General features: G+C 42.6%; 1 protein-coding gene across 1 annotated transcript; it reads right to left on the bottom strand.

Moving 5' to 3' along the window:
• Positions 1-1,444: 1,444 nt before the first annotated feature.
• myh7ba (myosin, heavy chain 7B, cardiac muscle, beta a) lies at positions 1,445-15,593 on the bottom strand. Its single transcript, XM_078249583.1, has 42 exons — positions 15,497-15,593; positions 14,857-14,960; positions 14,612-14,755; positions 14,258-14,414; positions 14,052-14,079; positions 13,650-13,746; positions 12,833-12,925; positions 12,652-12,715; positions 12,449-12,547; positions 12,263-12,366; positions 12,027-12,165; positions 11,821-11,939; positions 11,333-11,482; positions 10,914-11,084; positions 10,646-10,825; positions 10,422-10,554; positions 10,255-10,331; positions 9,811-9,898; positions 9,611-9,728; positions 9,395-9,518; positions 9,076-9,212; positions 7,137-7,392; positions 6,798-7,040; positions 6,452-6,628; positions 6,215-6,360; positions 6,037-6,127; positions 5,569-5,958; positions 5,364-5,490; positions 5,158-5,276; positions 4,836-5,032; positions 4,561-4,744; positions 4,185-4,350; positions 3,940-4,064; positions 3,716-3,831; positions 3,401-3,593; positions 3,083-3,286; positions 2,614-2,739; positions 2,326-2,496; positions 2,100-2,204; positions 1,914-2,009; positions 1,604-1,768; positions 1,445-1,459 (listed from the first exon to the last, which is right to left on the bottom strand). The coding sequence occupies exons 1-42, from the start codon at positions 15,591-15,593 to the stop codon at positions 1,445-1,447; spliced, it is 5,835 nt and encodes a 1,944-aa protein (XP_078105709.1).
• Positions 15,594-21,121: the final 5,528 nt, after the last annotated feature.

The following is a 21,121-nucleotide window of genomic DNA, read 5'->3' as shown; positions in this document are numbered from 1 at the left end:
TTCCGCAGTTGACCCCTTATGCCATGAGTTGCTAGTGCTATGCCGCCTTGGGATGCAAACACTTTGAAAAGCCTTTTATTTGCTTTAAAGCTACTTAACCAGAAATGTTTCCTTTTTTTCTAACTTTCATTCAGCATGTCTTAAATCTCTTGATGGGTGTGCGTGCACATACTTTGAATTAGTTAATCTTTTGTGCTTTGCAGTGAAGTTGATACAATTACACTTTACAAGTGCTTCTCTAACAAATTCTCTGTTCTTTGCTGGATGCCCGAGATAATTGCTTTGGTTTCTTGATAGCATAATGTGATTTGAAGCGGGGTACCTCTGAAGTGGTGTTACATTCTTAGTACTGATCGTATGTTATCATTGATCCAAATCTCTTATCACTCCAGTCATCCACTATGGAAGCCTATGAGGTTATTGGTATAAAATTATGAACGTTGTGAGCGCTCTTCGGGAGCAACTTCATAAACAATCTTTAAACCCTGACTTCTGTAGCTTTGTGATCTGAATTTTAGAGAGAGTGAGCCCTCTGTATGATGCACAAGAGAATTGGTTATCAACACTTATGCTCCTAGTAGGCCTTAGATTTCATTCATTAGTTTATATAGAAAATGGTGAAATGGTATCCCCTTGGCCAAGAACAAGATGCACAGTGTTAAACATAACACTATTTGGTTTTTATTTGAGATCCCTGATGCTTTGACTTTATTAACTGGAGATTTATGTAATGTTTGGCATGATGAGGACTATATTAGACACATTTTGCATCCGGTCTTAAGATTCACACTCAACGGACCACGTGGTGCTTTTTTTGATTAAATAGGATTGTGTCTCACCTCGCCATGATCAACCGCATCTTAGTGTTTGTTGAAAGGAATGACTTTAAGAGATGCGAACAGTGGATAATATTCATGGTGTAAATCATGAATTAATTTTAGATAACAACCCATGTTTTTTTCATGTGTTGACGTTGCATAAAATCTCACATGGCTGTTAGTTATTCACCTCTGCACACTTCAGTCTTAATCTCTTTCTAACCCTGTTTGACCATCAAACAAGATTCATGTTTTAGTTTGACATTCTACTGTAACTACTTTTGTAACCAACTTTCACCCACATGTTCCTCCTGCTGGTATTAAACTTCATTTTCCTTATTTAACAGCTGTTTGTCAACTTAATAATATAATAAATTCTCCTTTAGATCTTCTCTGTGGGATTTCTATCTTTATCACATATTTACACTGAAAAATAAAAAAAACCAAACAGTCATAAGTAAATATTTGAAGTCTTTATTTGGGTGTGTCGTCACAGTTGAGCACAGCTGTTGCAGCTGGCTGGCTGTGATATGTTTGGCCGCAGCGTTCAGCCTCACGTCAGTCAGCATGCTGAAATACACAAGACAGGGATGTTTATTAGCAACCACATACACAGTGTTACAGAGTTACTCGTGACCACACTAGAGATCATATAAGAGGGCTATGTGAGGTCATCTTCAACAGAGGATAACGTTCAGTCTCTTCTCAGATTAACCCTCTTGTTATGAAGCCTGCTGGCTAATTTTAATTAATACTTCTAAAGGTCATACAATTCAGCAGCATACTGTAATATGAAAAGTATTTAGTTTACTAACCTTGCTACCCTGGTCCCGGGTGCGGACCCGGAGCTTGTTGACCTGCGTTTCAGCCGTATCAGCCCTCTCCTCTGCATCATCGAGCTCATGCTGGAGCTTCCTGTACTTAGAGAGGTTGGTGTTTGCCTGCTCCTCCTGCAGACAGGAGGAAACCAAGAAACCTATTTAGTGTACAGTAAACTGAACTCTATTCAAACCCCTCCAGCTATGGCTAATGATGTGGTGAAGATAATTTATCACTGACACTACAATAATACTAAACTGCTGATAGTGGACTCACCGCTTCTTCAGCCTGTCTCTTGTAACTCTTCACCTTGGTCTGCAGTTTGTCGATGAGGTCCTGCAGGCGGACCAGGTTCTTCTTGTCTTCCTCACCCTGCACAGACAACAACAGGGAGCTCCTAAAAACATGCATTCATATTTTACACCCCAGCATGATCTATGTGCAAACACACTTGTTGTTTACCTGGTAGGAGAGCTCTTTGATTCTCCTCTCATACTTGCGTACTCCCTTCTGATACTCTTGGCTCTTCTTTTGCTCCGATTCAATTTCATTCTCCAGTTCTTTGACCTACAGGCAAGACCAAAAAATGACCAGTCCACTCAGATTACAAACAAAACTCACTACCCATTACAGCAATTATAAGGTAGGACAGTGACTACATCATTATTTAATTACGCTCATCTCTCACCCTGGCCTCCAGCTTCTGGACCTGCTTCTTTCCACTCTTGAGGGCGATCTGCTCAGCTTCGTCCAGCCGCATCTGCAGATCCTTTATGGTCTGCTCCATGTTCTTCTTCATCCTCTCCAGATGGGCGCTAGTGTCCTGCTCCTTCTTCAGCTCCTCTGCCATCATAGCTGCCTACAAGAATTCAGAGGATCATTGTTAAATGGGCATTGAGTAAACCCCTGTTGAGTTATTCTGTACTGTAAATGTCTTATATCATGCACTTTATATTTAGTTTATTCCAGAACTTACATCAGTGATGGCCTTTTTGGCCTTCTCCTCTGCATTGCGGCACTCCTGCACAGCATCATCTACTTCATTTGACAGCGTGGACAGATCATTCTCCAGCTTCTTCTTGTGGTTGATCATTCCAGTGTTCTGCAGCAAAAGAGTCAGTTTCAAGAATCATCTCAGGATTATTAAAATGTCAGTTTATCTTGTTTTCTTTTATTTCTAAAACTGGTAACCACTAGCTGGGATTAAGTAATCAGAGCAACTGAACCAAAGAGTAACAAATAGGCCAGAAATACTTGCTTTTGCAGCTATTTTGCTGTTTTCAACCACCACAAAGACTAGCTAGCTTGGAAAACAAAAGTATCCTCTTCATGTCCATCTACTGAAAGTAAGTGACCATCCTTTGATAAGCCAATATATTTATATGAAGTGAAGTCATAATCTTTCATAAATGCACTGCAGGGTGGTTTTAAATGTTTCTTCCTACCTGAGAGTGCAACAGGTTTACTCTCTCCGTGGCCTCGAGCAGCTCATGCTCAGCTAGCTTGCGTGCACGGTCATTCTGCTCCAGCAGAGCCCTTAGCTCCTCCACCTCAGCAGCCAGCAGGTTGTGGCGGCGCTCCGTCACCGCCACCTGCTCCTTCAGCTCCTCGTTCTGGTGAATAGTCTCATCCAGCTCCAACTGAATGTCCTGGAGTCACAGATCATATACAAGCAAAATATTTAGATGGATGGAATTTGTTCCATGTACTAATGAATCTGACACATTAGGTAAGTTCATCAACCAGCTGCTAGATGGACTCACCTTGATCTGAACCTGCAGGTTTCTCAGGAGTTTGTGGGACTCTGAGGCCTGCCTGTTGGCATGGTTCAGCTGCACCTCCATCTCATTCAGGTCACCCTCCATCTTCTTCTTCAGGCGCACTGCCTCGTTGCGAGACTTGGCCTCGGCATCCAAGGTGGCCTGCATGGACTCCAGTGTTCTCTGGTGGTTACGGCTAGAAGTTGAAAGATTTCATGGAGAGAGAAATTAAGGAGGCCCAGTTTGTATGGACTGGTCGATGGAATAGAGTCAAATCTGCCATAAAGAAGGACAAAAAGAGTAATCAACGAATCTCACCGAAGGCTGTCAATTTCCTCATCCTTCTCCGCCAGTTTCCTGTCAATGTCAGCCTTGATCTGGTTAAGCTCCAGCTGGATGCGGAGAGTTTTGCTTTCTTCATGCTCCAGAGTGCCCTGAGACAGACAGATACTTAATGCTTGAAGATATTCTGTGGGTAACCTCTGTCAAAAAAGATCCCAGACCACAAGGAGAAAGAAGTGAGAACTCAGCAAACGGCTTACTTCAGCTTCCTCCAGGGCAGCTTGAAGCTCAGTTTTCTCCATGTCCAGACCCTTCTTCATTTTCTCCAGCTCATGGATGGTCTTCACTCCCTGACTGATTTGATCTGACAGGTCAGTGATCTCCTCTGGGGGAGTAAAGATAGAAATATATTCGGTATTTTGTATAAAGTCTAGGTAAACTAATGATCGGTTTTATGCAACCTTCAAACTGGGTATTCATGTTGTAAAAAAACAATGACAGGTACCTTGGAGGTTCTTGTTCTCCCTCTTGAAGGTCTCGAGATGATCCAGGGTCTCTTCGTAGCAGTTCTTCAGTTTGAAGAGCTCTGTGCTAAGGCTGCGAGACTCTTTTTGAGAGGTCTCCAGCTCTGACTGGCACTCTTCATACTTCTGTTTCCACTCGACCAGCACCTGGAGTACACAACAAGACACGTTTGCACTGGAACACAAGTCATGAGTTGGCATTGTACATGGTACCAGAACCCAATCATATTAATTCACCATGTAATAATAATAATAATAATGATGCACAAATTAACTATTAGTCATCTGACTATTTAGGGTGCGTTCCATTGAGGACAGCAAAAGCCATCCTCTGGAATAGTTGCCATCAGCTAATACCTTGTCAAAGTTGCGTTGCTTCTTGTCCAGAGCAGCAGCTGCAGCATTGGCACGCTCCAGATCAATGGCCAGGTCCTCGATCTCTGTCTGGAGCCGATGTTTAGTCTTCTCCAGGGAGGAGCACTTGGCATTGGAAGCCTCCACCGTCTCTTCAGCGTTCTGCAGACGTGTCACCACCTTCTTCCTAATGAGAGGCAAACACATTTGGCGCTCATGCTTTCAAATGATCATTGTGTACCATCGAATTTCGAGAGTTAAAAATACATCTCACTCACTTGGCTTCCTCCAGCTCCTCAGTCCTCTGGATGGCGTCAGTTTCATACTTGGTCCTCCACTGAGCCACCTCAGCATTGGCCTTGGACAGACCTCTCTGCATCTCAGCCTTTGCTTCCTGTTCCTCGTCGTACTGCTCTCTCAGAAGATCACAGTCGTGTCGAGATGACTGCAGCGCATGGGCCAGGGCATTCTTAGCCTTAAGAGACCAATCATGATGGCACAGAGCAGTTAGTTGAAGTGGAGGAACTCTGATTTTCTGCAGAGGTAGCTACCAGTTTTGTAAATAACCACCACTGACTGATGCAGTGATATGGAGCTGACCTTATTCTCCTCCTCCAGCTGTTTCTTGAGCTCCTCAACATTCTGGCTGAAGGAGTTCTTGGCACGCTGCAGCTGGGAGACCATGGATTCCCGCTCTTCAAGCTTCCTGCTCACCTCGGCTACATGGAGGAGAAAAAGGTACCTGTGTTACTGACCGGTCTGTAAAATCTGCATGTGAGATTTGTGATAAAATAAAAGCTCCTTACCAATCTCAGCCTGAGCACGGGCCCTTTGGGTGTTGGTGTCGTTGAGCTGCCTCTGGAGCTCTTCAGCCTTGGCTTTAGCCTCATTCATTTGGTCTTCATACAGGCGACACATCTTCTCTGAAGTGGTCTGTAGACAAAAGATGGACATTTTATTTTTATAAGGGATTGATCTAGTACTTTAAACCTTTCTGTGTGTTCTATCTACCTTGCCCTTGGAGAGCTGCTCCACAGTACAGGCCAAATCATCGGCTTCCATCTTGGCCTCACTCCTCTCCTTCTCCAGCTTATGCTTGACTCGCTGCAGGCTGTCGATCTGCTCACTCAACTCCGCGACGCTGTCAGCATGCTTCTTCCGCAAGGTCGCCGTTGTGGCCTCGTGGTGCATCATGGCTTCCTCCAGGTCTCGCCGCAGCTTCAGAAAATCTGCCTCTCTCTTCTTGTTGAACTCGATCTGGGCTGAGGTGGCCCCACCAGCCTCCTCCAGGCGCTCGCTCAGTTCTTCGAGCTCATGAGCCACATCGCCCCGCTGCTTCTCTACTTTGGCCCTGCAAGCCCGGTCGGCCTCCAACTCCTCCTCCAACTCCTCTGTGCGAGCCTGGAGAAAAGCAGCGGTCAGTTATGTTGTCAAAATGATGTCATAACTGCTCTATTACTAGTTGAGATCAGTTTCCACCTGTAGCTCCTTTATCTTCTTCTGGAGCTGATTGACCAAGGCTTGCTCATCTTCAATCCTTGTGCTCATCCCATTCATTTCAAAGTCTTTCCTGGTAGAAAATATTTGGCAATTATTATCATTATCATTACTTCCCAATAGTAAGATCATATTTTTCTGTAATGATATGAAAACTCACTTTTTCAGATTCTCTTGAAGTTGCTGCTTGTCATTCTCCAAGTCCATAACTGACTCCAAGGAGAGTTTCAGATCTCCCTCCAGCTTACGTTTGACCCGTTCCAGGTCCATACGCAGCTTCTTCTCTTGCTCCAGTGAACCCTCCAGCTGGTTCACAATAGAAAGTTTGAAAATTGTTACATTTCATGTATATGATGATGACCACCTGTGCTTTTAATTAGGCGATAAATACACTCACATCATCTACTTGTTGCTCCAGCTTTGCCTTGGCTTTGGTCAGAGTGTTGACTTTGTCTTCCTCTGCCTGCAGGTCATCCAGAGTCTGCTGGTGAGCCTCCTGAAGAGCCTTCTTTTCTTTGGTCAACTTCATTATGGTTTCATCAAGAACTGACATTTCCTCAATCAGGTTCTTCACCTGTGAGCCGGAAGAAGGAAATGCATTTATCACTCATGAAATGAGAAATCAAAAACATGTTTCTTTTTTATTTCCCCGTACATATTCAATCCACTAAATGTGCTGTGGATCTTTCTGTGGCCTCTTAACTCCCTCTGGAGGCAACTCACTCCATTTCAAATTCCCTTACCTTGTTCTCAGTGGCATGTTTCTCCTTTTCCACTTTAGCCAGAGTGATCTCCAGATCGTCAATGTCTCTCTTCAGCTCAGCACACTCGTCCTCAAGCTTGCGCTTCTTGGCGAGCAAAGTAGAGCTCATCTCCTCCTCGTCCTCCAGCCTATCCATGATTTCTTTCACTTTGGCCTCCAGCTGGATCTTAGTTTTAATGAGCAGCTCACAGCGGTCCTCGGCATCTGCAAGATTGTCTTGCTCCTACAGGGGAGAAAGAGTATGTGTTCAGTGCATTCCCACTGAACTATCTGTCTTTCCAAAAGCTAAATGTGTGAATACATGAGGAATGCCACTTACTGCCTGCAGCTGTAGAGAGAGATCATTCTTCTCCTGGACCAGGCTGACCTGCCTCTCCTCCAGCTCTTTGCGCTTGACCTCAGATTTCTCCAGAGCCTCCTTCAGCTTGGCCATCTCCTCCTTCAGAGAGGCCAGCTCTTTCTCAGTGGCAGCGCTTTTCAGTAGTGGCTTGATTTTGAAGAAGAGCTTCATCCAGGGCCAGTGCTTGACAGCGTTGAAGGCTCGGATGTTCCACTGGATGATCATCAGAGCCTCCCTAAAAACAAGATGAAATAAAAAGGAGGGATTGGAAAAGTGAGGTTTTTTTCTACCACTGAAATTTTTCTTTTTTTAAAAACGAATCTAAAATGGCACAGAGACCGATGATTCCCAATCAGGTATACTGCCAGGGGGTACGTGGAAGCTCAAGCTATTAAAAAAAGGTCTAAAAGCAGAAAGGTCTAAACGGTTGACTAAAAGTATTGGATTAATGGTTGAAAATAGCTAAAAGATAATGATCGAACTAGTTAGCTTAAGTGATAAATGAAACAGTGGTTGAAGTAGTTAATGAAGTACCTAATGAGTGGTTGAAATATGTAGCTTCTGCCATTGACAGTACAAATGCAAACTTGATTAAACCAAACTAAACATTGACAGTTCAATTGTATGAAAATGTTATTTTTTTTGTTTTGTTATTATATATATATACAAATGCCCAAATTCGGAACATGACTGGTGGTGATATTGATAAAATACTTGAGTTCATCTGACAAAGCTGTGTGGGGAACCACTGTTCAAACCAGTAGAAGTTAAGTTCACGTCAAGTTAAGAGAAGAAGGTCACAAAGATTTATCCTGGAGTTCCCCGTTTATTTATTTAGTTACTTATTTTGGCACTAATCCTGCTGCTATTCACTGTCTTGTATCTAATCATACACGGAGGGATGCAAAATGAAATCATACACCTAATGCTGCTTTTGATGTTTCATGACTGTGACCAAACAGGGTTACCAGATTGATTTAGTCTCATTAGAATGGCGTCTAGCAGCCCTAAATATGGACCCAGAGCCGACTGGTCAAGGACTCTCTTTCAGTGTTTAGAGGGTGAGTTTGAGTGAGTGTGCACATGCTGAAGTGGGAGGTGAGGGTGGGGGAACTGATTGCATTTTTGACATGACACCATGCTGGGTGCCTCTCAAAGGTGAGAGTCTGTGTTTATTTAGAAACGTAAGCCCTCTGTCCAACAGGCGACTTTAATCCTCCGTCATCCGCCACATATCCCATCAATGCACTCACTTAGAAGTACAGGCGCCGCGGACAAAAGGGGCCAAGGGCCAGGGGCCATCGGGCATCCAGGGAGGGGGCCGGGGGTTGTATTTTTAGGGAGGGCCTGAGCAGCTGCCACTTGACACATGTCGCCACCTGACTCTGAGGACACCGTCAGCATTGTTTAATTTAGAGAGAGTGGATGGAGAGAATGGCCAGAGACCCGCGATGTGTGTGTGTGTGTGTGTGTGTGTGTGTGTGTGTGTGTGTGGGTGTGTGTGTGTGTATGTGTGTGTGTGTGTGAGAGAGAGAGAGAGAGAGAGAGAGAGAGAGAGAGAGGGATGGGGCCCCTTATTAACAGTAGGGCCACACACATGCCTGGTAACCATACAAGGGCAAGCACACGCCTCACACACGCCGATAACACTGCCCTTGCATGCCACACATACTAGAGCAGGGGAGTGAACACTAAGGTATAGTATATCACAAGCTGAAAGGCTCGCGGCTGATTGTGTTGCTATTGAACCTGTTCAGAAAAGCAACTGTTGAGGGAGTGTTTTTTTGCACTCATGTCTTCACCTTCCTGTGAGATATTAAGCTTGAATGCTTTCCTCTGCCTATGAATGCATTTTATATTCATTCAGGTTCATAAAAAAGGAAGTGATTTTATCGACAAAAGTCTTTGGTCTTCTTACTTCATTTTCATTAACTTATTCCGCTCATTCCTCATGATTTTGCCACGAGCGACTGCCTGCAGCAACGTCAGGACTTTGGCCAGACGCTCATCTCTCAGTTCTTCGAGGTGACCCAGCAGGCCTGCCTTGAAGAACACCTACATGAAGCCAAAATGGCGAGAGATTAGATTTATTATCACATGCTCATTTTTAAAAATACCAACACACCATCCAATTTTTAAATAATTCAATAAAAATAATTTAAAATTTTTATTTAGTTTTTTTTGTTGATTGTTTTGCCACTCACCAGCTCTGCTTTACACAAGCTGCTACTTCCTACCTTTGTGTGTCCAAATTTATACTGGTTGTGGTCGATATCCAGGGAGGCCAGCAGCTTCTCTGCAGCTTTCCTGCTGTCCATAAACTTATCATCTGGGATGGCACTGGGGTGCAGGATGCGGTAACTGAATGGATGAAGAAAAGAGTGTTGTCAGACAGATTATCACCGTGACTCATTACCATGCCATGATATCCAAAAGTGATCTGAACGCTGTACCGCTGTTTGAATTCAGCATAGAGGATGCGGTTGGGAAAGCCTTTTCTGCAGATCCTGATGCCTTCCAGCACACCGTTGCAGCGCAGCTGGTGCAGCACTATGAATGCTTCCATGATCCCTGTGCAGAACAAGTTTCAAACATGAGCCTAGTCCAGTTTGTTTAGCTAATGATTATATGCAATGATTGTGCTATGTGTTACCTGGAGTCTTGGTCTCATTAGGGATGATGCAGCGAACAAAGTGAGGCTGGGTGCTGCGGAGGTTGGTCATCAGCTTATTCAGGTTTTCCTGTAGGAAAGGAGGGACACCGCAAATTAAATGATAATACCTTGAATCTACAATTTGAACATCACTCATTGCAAAAAATCTTCATGAAAATATTTTTTTATCTGCAGGACTTTGTGTTCCTCACACGTGAAATTCTTGATGTTAAGGAGAGAAGAGCCAGCACAGACTTAAAGTGATGTTCATGTGATCATTGCCCTAAACATCACTGCAAGTCTTAACTGCCTCCGTCTCAGCTGTCCAATGATGCCCAACATTTCTCGTACCACACAAAAAAAAGGTAAGTGATTTGGAATCACCTCTGTCTGTATTAACCTGCATCAGTAATGGACCATTTTAATCTGTGGTGTCAGGCTCACCTTGTGAAGCTGAGACACGGTCTGGAAAGAGGCAGCCTTCTTTCTCTTTTCTTTGCCACCAGTCTTGTGGTCAGATACTGCGAGGTAATAAGCAGAGTGATTAATTTGAACTCCTTAAGGTGTCCTCTCTATGCTATAGTCTTCTGTCAACATCCTGTTTACTGTACCTGAGTCTGAGGCAACATAATTCTCGTACAGAGAAGCTAGCAGTTTGTTGGAGGACTTCCGGAAACACGCCACCACCGTCTCATTCAGTGGGTCTTTATTTTTGTCTAGCCAGCCAATAATGGTATATGGTACCTGTAAAAGCAGCAGGGACATCCATATTTTTGAATTATGTATGTAAGAATTAATGTTGTAAGTCTCAGGGCTTTAGCAAGAACAAACTTACCACTCCGGCATAGTGCACCAGCTCAAAATGTGCCTCGTACTTGCGCTTCTTGTCCGGCCGTGGCTTTTGGAAATTAGGCGATTTGCCAATGTGATTATCATACATCTTGGCTTTAAAGCTGCTGTCTGAGGCCTTTGGGAACATGCACTCCTCTTCAAGGATGGACATGATACCCAGCGGCTGGAGAAAGAGCAGAGTGTTACATACGTCTCTGTGAAACTCTTTTATGATTCAACTTCATCTATTACAGATAAAACACTTTCTTTACTTTTTCAATGAGATCAATGCAAGCTTGAAGATCCAGCCCGAAGTCAATGAAGGTCCATTCGATGCCCTCCCTCTTGTACTCCTCCTGCTCCAGGATGAACATGTGGTGGTTGAAAAACTGTTGCAGTTTCTCATTTGTGAAGTTAATGCACAGCTGCTCAAAGCTGTTGAGCTGCAACAAAAGAGGAAAATGTGTTTCAGAGGAAGCATTGGAAGTGGACAGCGTGAAATACATGTTATGGAGAGTCATCCTGCAGTATAGCTTATTCATCACAGTAAGAAAGGATGAGACACAGAGCACCTGTTGATATTAAACCAAAATATGGCCTTAGAAACAGAAAACCAGTTTGATGGTAATAGTTCTTAATAAAAATAATTTTCATCTTTAAAAAAAAAAAATTGCAGGATGGATCAACTTACTTCAAAGATCTCAAACCCAGCGATGTCCAGGACCCCTATGAAGTACTGGCGAGGCAGGGAGGTGTACAGGGTGCGGTTGATCCGTCCCACGAGCCATTTGAACATGCGGTCATACGTGGCTTTGGCCAGAGCACCAACAGCGTAGTTAACCTGCGGCATCAGCACACACGCATACAGCTGTCATTCACGTGAATAGCTTCTGTTGCTTAGATACCACATTCAAAGGTGGCGAGTGTATTGATCGACTGAGGATTAAGAAGCCGTCACTCATCAGCATACTAGTCGTCCAGCAGAATGAAGTGAAGCTGAACACACTGAGTCTTTTCTACCCTGTAAAGTACATTTCGTACCGCAGTTCTGCTTTTATGTTTGATATATTGTGCCTCATTTGTTCACTTTATATTACAGAACGATTACCTCATTCATCGTCTTTCAGATTAATAAAATAATGAAACCAAACAAAGACATCAGACATTGCATCTCCTCACCTGTTCCACATTCTGTCCCTTCACTACATACTCATTTCCCACTTTCACCCTTGGGTGCAGGAGGCCCTTGATGAGATCAGCTGAACTGACGCCCATTAGGTATGAGGCCTTGTCTGCACCTGAAAACCAAACGGGACAAAAATCACAAACTTGCTTTTAAATCAAATTGTTGTTTTTGTGCCAGATGTCTTGTTGTTGACTCTTACTTTCAGTGCCGTCAGCCTCCGCCTGCTCCTCACGTTGCTTTTGCTTGAATTTCATGTTGCCAAAGTGCATGATGGCTCCAACTATTTTATAGCAGCCATACTTCTCGTCGGACAGGAAGCCGAGGATGTCCATAGCATGCTGTAAAGAAGCCAAGAAAAGTAATCTCACAACTTCACAAATGTACTCAATATGCTCTATGGATTTCTCTCCATGTGGACAAAATAAAAGCTCTTACATCAGTGGCCATCAGCTCCTGTCCATCATCCATGTTCTCCACGGTGGTCACACCCTGGGAGCAGAAGTGGTAGTCATATGGGTTGGAGGACACCAGCAACATGTCTGGAACAAAGAGTTTACAGGTTCACATCGCAGTCCTGCAGAAGCACGTAATGAAATATACAAAGCAGCCAGAATGGCTAACCTAACAGTTCTGGTTTCTTCTGCGACATGATCTGGTAGTAGATGTGGTAGCTCCTCTCACCGGGCTGCTGAAATATCACTCTGGATTTTTCCAGAAGATCTAAAGGTGAAAAAGGACGGTAACATGTTAATATCAGACATGGAACAAGAAGAGAAATACATGATGAGGATGATGATGAATACAATGTTTGACCGTTAACTCACATATATCAATATCAGCAGAGGCTAGTTTGCCAGTATGTCCAAAGTGGATCCTGATGAACTTGCCCTGTGGGAAAATGTTATTTTAAATGCTCCAGAAACTGACCAACAAATAGCAGGATTAGCCAACTCATTTCAATGTATATACTGTATCCTATATACAGGGGATTTTACAGGTACTCACAAAACGGGATGAGTTGTCATTTCTTAGCGTTTTGGCATTACCAAACGCCTCCATGGCAGGGTTTGCCTCAATGATCTGATCCTCCAGAGTCCCCTGGGAGATAATATCAAAAGAAAAATGTAAAGACGTCCAGTCACATACATTTATTTATTTCTTTTTCTTTTTTTTTTACAATTTAAAGTTTATTTTAAATTGCTGTTAAACATATTGTAATTGGATTATTTTTTCCTGCAGTTTGAACTCACCTCAGTTTTAGTGGCAAGACCTTGCTGTAAAATAATAAGGTAAGAAGCCTGTGAGTGTCATATTATTTAAAGCCTGACTGAATAATGCTTTGTTTCAAAAGCAAAGGGAAACATCATAACCAACTGGAAAATTAGATAGTGGTTGTTAAAGCTGTGGAAAAACCCAATGGCCACCTTGTTTTATATGATGAAGTGTGGTGAACGCAGGGGAGAAAAAGGTAGGAAAAATGAACACAGAAAAGTCAAAACCAAAACTCAAAGCAAAGGGAAAGAAAATGGAAAATTTTGAGCCAAAAAAAGGGAAATGACATGGAAAGGGAAAAAGAAAAATAGTTAAAAATCAATAAGAAAGAGTGTGTCTGGAAAGGGCTACACAACACATGATGGTAAAGACTCAGACATGAATGTAATCAGTTCTCACATTGACCATTTTGACAGTGAGGAAAATGTATAGACACGGTTTAAAGGGGATACACGGAAGGATTCCTGGGACCAAAAAAAAAAATGAAGAAAATAAAAATAAAATACAGCAAAAAAGCTGGGAAGCAAAAATGTTGCCACATCAGCCTTACTCCTTTTTTGGCAGTTGTTTCCCCAAGAGCTGCCACAATGGCAAAATACTGAATGACACGTTTCGTGTTGACAGTTTTGCCAGCACCGGATTCTCCGCTATAGGAGTGTAAAAAAATAACAAAGTGTACATACAACAGGTAAAAACTGGTCACAAAATAAGTAAAGGTAGTGTAAATCAAAATAATTACACTGCATGTTACAAAACAGAAAGAAAAAGAAAAAAGTGAAGAATAGATTTCAGAAAAAGCCAAAAACTTTGGAGGAAAAAATATCAAAATATTAAAGTGGCAGTGTGTGGACAGTCTACATGTAATATGGCTGCTTATTTACAAGCTGTCTGTTTCTTCTCTAATTTGTGACAAGACAAAGAAATATATTAATTTGAAGCATTTGATACTTACGTGATGAGCATGGACTGGTTCTCCCGATCTGACGAAGAGAAAATAATACAAGGCTTGTTACGTACACATGACTGCAGGTATGTGCGTTTATATTTGTTGGTATATGTATCGGTGTGTATGTGCTTGTGTGTACTGTGTTTTTTTTGTGGTCACATTTTTCTTTCGTGTGTACTGTATTTTGTTATAATGTCTTAGTGTACACTCACTGCGCAGCATGTCGTTATATGCATTGTCTGCGATGGAGTAGATGTGCGGCGGTGCCTCAGAGCGGCGTTTGCCTTTGTAGGCAGCGACTACAGGGGCTGTGTAGACGGGCAGCCACTTGTATGGATTCACTGCCACACAGAAGAGCCCCGAGTAGGTCTGAGGAAACAGGACATGACACAACATTAACCTACTATGATACCTTATCACCTAAAGCAAAAACGTCCAGCTCTGCCACTGACAGGTTGACATTGCTCAAGTTTACAGTTGAACTCTGTAATTTAATCTGGATAATAATGCCTCTTAAGGGATCATAGAAAGATGGGAGAGGCGAAGAACCATAATGGGATACTTACATAGATCATCCAGGCAGAGTAGCGTCTGCGCAGGTTGAACAGCACAGAAGCCTCGTTGAGGTGTGTCAGCATGGCCATGTCTTCAATCATGTCATACTTAGGAGGATTCATCTGCTGGATGTCACAGTCCTTCACTGTCAGAGTCTAAAGGGATGGAAGCAGGCAGACATGAGGAAAAGAACATGGGATTGTACTGTGCATAAAGTGTTTTCATTCATTATTGCATTTAGAGGGTGATCACCTACCCTCCTATCTTTGGTTTCAACAATGACTTTGTCACCGCTGAGCTCCTTGATCTCAACCTCAATGTACGCTTCTTTTTCATCAGGGACCCAGGCTCGCTTCTTACCTAACAGTACAGCAGAGGGTGTGCACTAAGTGGAAAGATGTTGGGAAGCAGCAAAACTCTCCATAATACAAATGTTGCCAGAGACAATTCATAAAAAATGTATTAAAGAAATACACCAACTCCTCAAAAAAAGTATTACACAAATTACTCTATGTGTCCAAAATAGGCCTACTCACCTTAACAAGTGTGTAAAGATGATTTTAAAAATTTATTTATATAGCACCTTCGTAAAGTTTACAAAAAATAGTGATACATTGTGACATTTTACTTTGAAAAAACAGTTCGGTGATTTAATGAAGTAATATTATTTAAACATATTTTGCCATATTTTCAGACTGTAAATTAGCTATTTCTTTGAAAACACTGCAACAAATGCAACTGCAATGACGAAGCGGAATCTCACATGATCGGCTGAATTGTTGCCTTATTTGAAAACAGAAATGAATTTAATATTGAATAAAAAACGGAATTATTTGATTTTAATGTGATTTTTCTTATGAGGTTTCGTTTCTTTGGTCTCTCCTTACTAGACCTACCGTCAAAAGCAATGGTGTGCGACGCCATCAACTCCAGGTCAGATTTGCGTAAAAACTGTGCAGCTTCCCCGAAGTCCCTCGAGTCAAAGCGCGACATGTTGGCAACTCTTCACCGGCCCCAAAAACCAGACGCACTAGTGAGACAGACGAGTAGAGGAATTCCTTTGGTAAGAAAACAAAGCTTTGCATTAGGGTCAGTAGTTCTTTATATGTTAAAGCTGTTTCTGTTACTTCAGCCTTCCATTATTGATGAAAACAATGCGTGGCCATTAAACACTGCTTGTGCGTAAAGAGCGCAAATCCACTATCAGCAAGTGTGAACAAAAAAACAGAAACTTATAACGCGTAAACTGACACGTGCCAGCAAAGGTAAACAGTATCACTATACTACTGTAACTGAAATTATTACTCTACAGGACGCTTTTAAGGGCAGCCAACCCGCGCGTAAAATGCGTAGTGACCAACCTACCAAACAAAGGCAAAACGTTGTCCACTGACCTCAGGACGACCACAACGAAATAACAGCTTGGTGAGATGTGCCCTCCTTTATACTGTGTTTCTCAAGGTCACGGCCAGTGGACATTTGTCCCTCATTAGCATATGCCACCTCCTCCGACGCCTATTGGTGCTGAGCGCCTGTCTCAATTGACACAAAAGGAAAGCTACGTTTTTGTCATTGCGCTAAACCCAAGCCGGCTATTTTTGTACCCCAGTTATTTTATGCACTGTACACACTGCGAGGGAGTGGGAGAGAGTTGCATTTGGAGCATCCCGGTAGAGAATTTTTTCACTCCATAGATTTTGAAAGGGCAGTGCATCATTGCCAACCAGGACAGTGATTTGTGTCCACACCTAGAAACAAAAACTGTTAATTAAACAGAATATTCTCAGGAAAAACTGCATATATAGAATATTAAAATAACATAAAAATTACAGTCAGTAGAGTTAAATACATATCTAGATTTTAGTTATTGTTTTTACCCACCCTCGACCTCCTGATAAACACAAATGAACTCTTCCCACATTAGGTGACTGTGATGCTTAAACTCATGTTGGCCTCTAAGTAATAGCCCTGCAGCTTTTGTGCTGTTAAGTGCCAACAGGGATGTTTGCTATTGTGTGAGGCCACATAGGATGCAACCTTAGAAGAGATTATTTCCGGAGCTGTGTGGCATTAAACATGTTACTATAAATACTCAGCATTATATTAATAGAGAGAAATGTGGCGTGTGGCCGACCACACAATAAAGTGCCTCACATGAATTTAAAATCAATAAACACAATTCATTCAAGATATGTGATGAAAGATTGTAAATTGAATTGTAGTTTTTCAGATTGTTTCTACGAAGCTGTAGCCAGCAATATGTAGAGCTTTAGCACCTTGGGCCTCTGATGAAAATGAGAAGTATCTCAGTAACTATCCACTGGTAGCACAGGGTGTCATATGGTCACACATAGCTGTTGTAATTTTGTGTATTCAGTAATTCTGGCATTAGCACTGCGCCTCTCACACTCTGGCTCCACCAGATCTGACCTTCAGAGCAAGGGGAGAGGTTGGTGCCTGGTATGAGAGCAGGGTGACAGTGCAGCACGGGGGGAGGGAAAGGGGACCACAGTTTCTCAGAATAGACAAAGCCAGAGTCCAGCATTCCTGATAGGGAGATTGACTGTTGACTGTTAACTGTTGACTGCGTGAAATTCTGCAAAAGCCACGTAGATAAGCCGAAGACAATCGTCTGGTGCCAATTAAGTAACTTTCACAAAACCTGAGAGATGATAGGCCTACTTTTAATATGACAGAAAGGGTTTGCACACACACACACACACACACACACACACACACACACACACACACACACACACACACAGAAACATGGAGAGAAACAAGAAAACAAACTCCTAATAATGGATGTCTTGACCTGAGGGGCGGCCATCTTTGTTGATGCCGTTATCTGTTGCTGTGGCAGACTGAGAGGTGTTTCCGTGATGGCTCAAACTTTCTTGGGCATCAGTTAGATAGAGCAGGCCTGAGCTATTCTGGGACAAGGGGCTCTTCAGAGAGGCAGAGGCTGGTTTATGTACTATGTCACTTGCTGCACCATTTGAAAAGCTGGCATGCTGATAACACATGAGGAGGAGATGAATCCCAAAGTCCCCAGAGCTGCTGGCTTTAAATAAGTCCACATTCTCCAGCACGTAAACACACACACACACACACACACACACACACACACACACACACACACACACACAAACACATAGTGGAGTGCAAGCAGCGTTAGCGTAGTCCCCCAGCACATCTCTTTGCACTGCTATATTGCAGCACACTGCAACAGCTGACTTCTCAGAGCCACAGCTCTTCTTACATCCCCAGTGTTCCTCAAAATCATTTAGAGTCTAATGTGGCCAGGCCCATTAATGCTCATGTTTTGATTATTAGACATTTGTGCAGCTTTAAATTACCTCCCCATATAAAGTGACCAAACTGACATACAGTAGGCCTCTGTTCACTCTGGTGGACCAGCCGGCCCACAGTTTGGTGATGTGCAAGTGAGGAGCTGACATTTTGGGCATCAAGACTTGATCTAGGGGTCTGTCACAGTTGTTTTAGATCATCATGCACCGAATGCCAGCAGGCTTAGGCAGAGAGATTGGGAATTATGACTGCAGTCATTCTCAGCAGTGTTTTATCGCACATGACACAGTCACCTCTCTCTCCATGTTCAATTTCTGCACAGGTGGGACTGTTCATCAGAACCTATACAAAATGTTACTTCACTAAAATGAACACACAGCTTTAAAATTCAAATCCTATTGTTATATTGTTATTTTCTTTGAAAAAATACTGAACATAAGACAATGTAATGATCAATATATTGCCTGATTTATTTTGACTTGTTTGAGCAATTTGAGACCATTTCTTGCAAGAAATGATGATTATTATTTTGCTATCTATCTATCTTTTTTTATTCTCTTTTTTTGTTTTCATATATTGTCTTGTTCATTTCTTATGAATCATTTTTCTTTTTTCGTTTGCTTGTTTGCTGGCTTGAGAGAGCAAATATTAAGATCCCTATTTTGCTCTATAGCAGTAACCTAAACATGGGCGGTGGAGCAGTGTTTCATTTTGGATCAAAGCATTCATCGAGGGTGGATATTTCTGTAATCGCCTCGTGCCTGCCCACAATACCTTGCAGCAACTGTGTGGGCTAAGGTCTTAGCCATCGGTTCATCAGAGTGGAGACGGGCTGACGCGTGGCACAAACACACTCTAAAGCCCCAATTACTCTTCCACACCCACTCCACCCCCCTGACATCCACCCTTACACATGCACTAATAACACACAGCCGAGTTAATCAGTCTTTTAGCGAGCCGTTTCGGGCGGGGGGGGGGGTGAGTTGATACCTCAGCTATTAGCCTCTGGCTCCAGACAATACCCTGGGTCTCATTGTACTAAGTTGTGGTCTGGGTCATAGGGCCCGGCCTGCTCGGCCAGCCCGGCCCTCAGTATGCATGGCAGCCCTCAGCTGTCTTTCTATTTCAGGAGTATGGAGGCATACCATGGCCCAGCTGGGGCATCAGAGACAATGGGCATGCAGCCTTATCCAAACACAGGCCCGCAGACAATCTGACGCACTCCAGGATCCCAGTGAGAGCCCCGCTGCAGCCCCTCCTGTCCAATAAAGTAGAAGTAAAGGGTTAACAAGGCTGCACACACACTAAAACACATCACTCAGGAGCTCCAAGGCTTCCTTTCACGCACTACAATGAGCAATCCATGCAAGGAGAGATACATTTGTTATGTGATGTGTGATAACAGACAGGAATGTAGTGAAGAGTAAACACAGCTACACTCAGTTTATCAAACATGTTATTTGTAGAATACAGTTGGGCAACTTTTTAGGCTGACACAGGTCTTTCTGATAAGATATAGTTAACTCATGTGAAAGACCCAAATTTAGTTTTTTAATATATTTATGAAAACTAAACAATTTCTATTTGTAGTCTGAATGTTGTCTGTATGATGATTTGAAATAATTAGACGATTGTGGTAAGTTTATCCATTAACCATCGCATCACTGACACTTTCATACCAGTAGATTTGCACTAACCGTCACAGCTATACAGAAAAGTTCAGTTCACACAAAGATATGTTTTCACTGAAATCCCTGTTTCTACACAGCGGGCCATGACTTCAGTTGCTCTGCTTGACTTTAAATAGACTTGGATGAGAAACCTGTCTAGCTGCTTGGAAAGACCTTCAGTTAGTGACCTACAGCACGTTACTGTCAGGGTAGACATAGCTTCATCTAATTTACTGTCTGTCCCGTTGGGGGTCTGTTAAAGCCAGCAACCAGCAGGGATGCAGGTGGCAGTGCTTGCCCTCTGACCACAACTGCTGTTTAGACAGAGCTGCTCTCACACAATGAGAGGCATTTTAGTGAGCCGTGTGGTGTCTCTTTCACAGTTTACACAGGCTCCAAGCCCATCCTATATTTCCTTTAAACGCACACGCACATAAATACACCAAAGTGCATGCATGCACACAAACACTATCACCACCTCTTGCCACAGAGGACGTCACCTGTCGCCCACGACAACTGCTCAAACACACCGAAAGAAGAGGCCGACTGGCAGCACATGTGTTACACCATCAAATTGCGAGTTCAATTAATTCACTTGGTTGGCAGTCAAGCAAACTGACACAGATCACTCAGGGGAAATATCAGCTGAAGCAGAGAGACACTTTGAGCAAACACAAAACAAAGACCTGAAGAGACCTGTGGCTCAGCATCTCAAACAGAGCTGTAATAAAAAATTAGTGTGTAAGTTTGACAATAGCGTTCTAATAAATCATTATTTGTATTGTTATGAATAATGGCCTAATAAATGGCTAATAAATCATTTGTTAAAGGTGCCGTATCGTAAAAAGTGAGATTTCCACGTATTTTGTTTTATTTTAAAGCAAGTTGAGGTGCTATCTCAACACTGTAAAAACAGTTTTAAGAAACGCTCAATCCACAGAGAAATGCACATAGATCATATTCAGAAACTGTGCCTCTTAAACGAGTCGTCAAGACTTCTGTACGGTTGTGAAGTCAAAACTATACTATATATAGGTAGAAGTGGTAGAGTGCTTTTACATTCATTCCCCGACTGCAATGACAGTGCAGAGACACGGAGAGCGCAGATGCGGAAGACCTGGGAACACTGACCAATCAGAGCAGAGTGGGCTCTTTCAGGAAGGGGACTTAAAGAGACAGGCGCTAAAATGGAGCGTTTCAGACAGAAGGTGAATATAGGTGTATTCAGACAGACAATATGAGAAAAATAATGTAAACCTGAAAATTAGCATAATATAGGACCTTTAAGGGTTTATAAGTAATACGTCAGCAATAAAAACAACATTTAGGTTGTTAGATTGTGGAAAACTGTCTATAACTGATATACATCTAGCTCCTTATTTCATCAGAAATACTCTTTTTTGTGACTAAACCCACATGGAAAAAATGCTGCAGAGTATCCAGACTAAGATTATTAATTATTAATAACTTAAAAAAAATGTGTCATTGTATCAGTGACTTCTTCACATGTTTAACTGCAGACCTGATGGCTTATTATGA

Source organism: Sander vitreus, chromosome 4 (assembly GCF_031162955.1).
Source record: "Sander vitreus isolate 19-12246 chromosome 4, sanVit1, whole genome shotgun sequence".
Lineage (NCBI taxonomy): Eukaryota > Metazoa > Chordata > Actinopteri > Perciformes > Percidae > Sander > Sander vitreus.
Note: the sequence above shows the minus strand (reverse complement) of the source record. Positions and strands in the feature narration are given on the sequence as shown.

Coding starts and splice junctions, on each gene's coding strand:
- myh7ba (XM_078249583.1), bottom strand. CDS start 15,593: ATGTCGCGCTTTGACTCGAGGGACTTCGGGGAAGCTGCACAGTTTTTA. Junction 5,277..5,363: donor CCGTGCTCAGGCTGAGATTG/GTAAGGAGCTTT, acceptor TCCTCCATGTAG/CCGAGGTGAGCAGGAAGCTT. Junction 2,497..2,613: donor CCAAAAAGGCCATCACTGAT/GTAAGTTCTGGA, acceptor GAATTCTTGTAG/GCAGCTATGATGGCAGAGGA.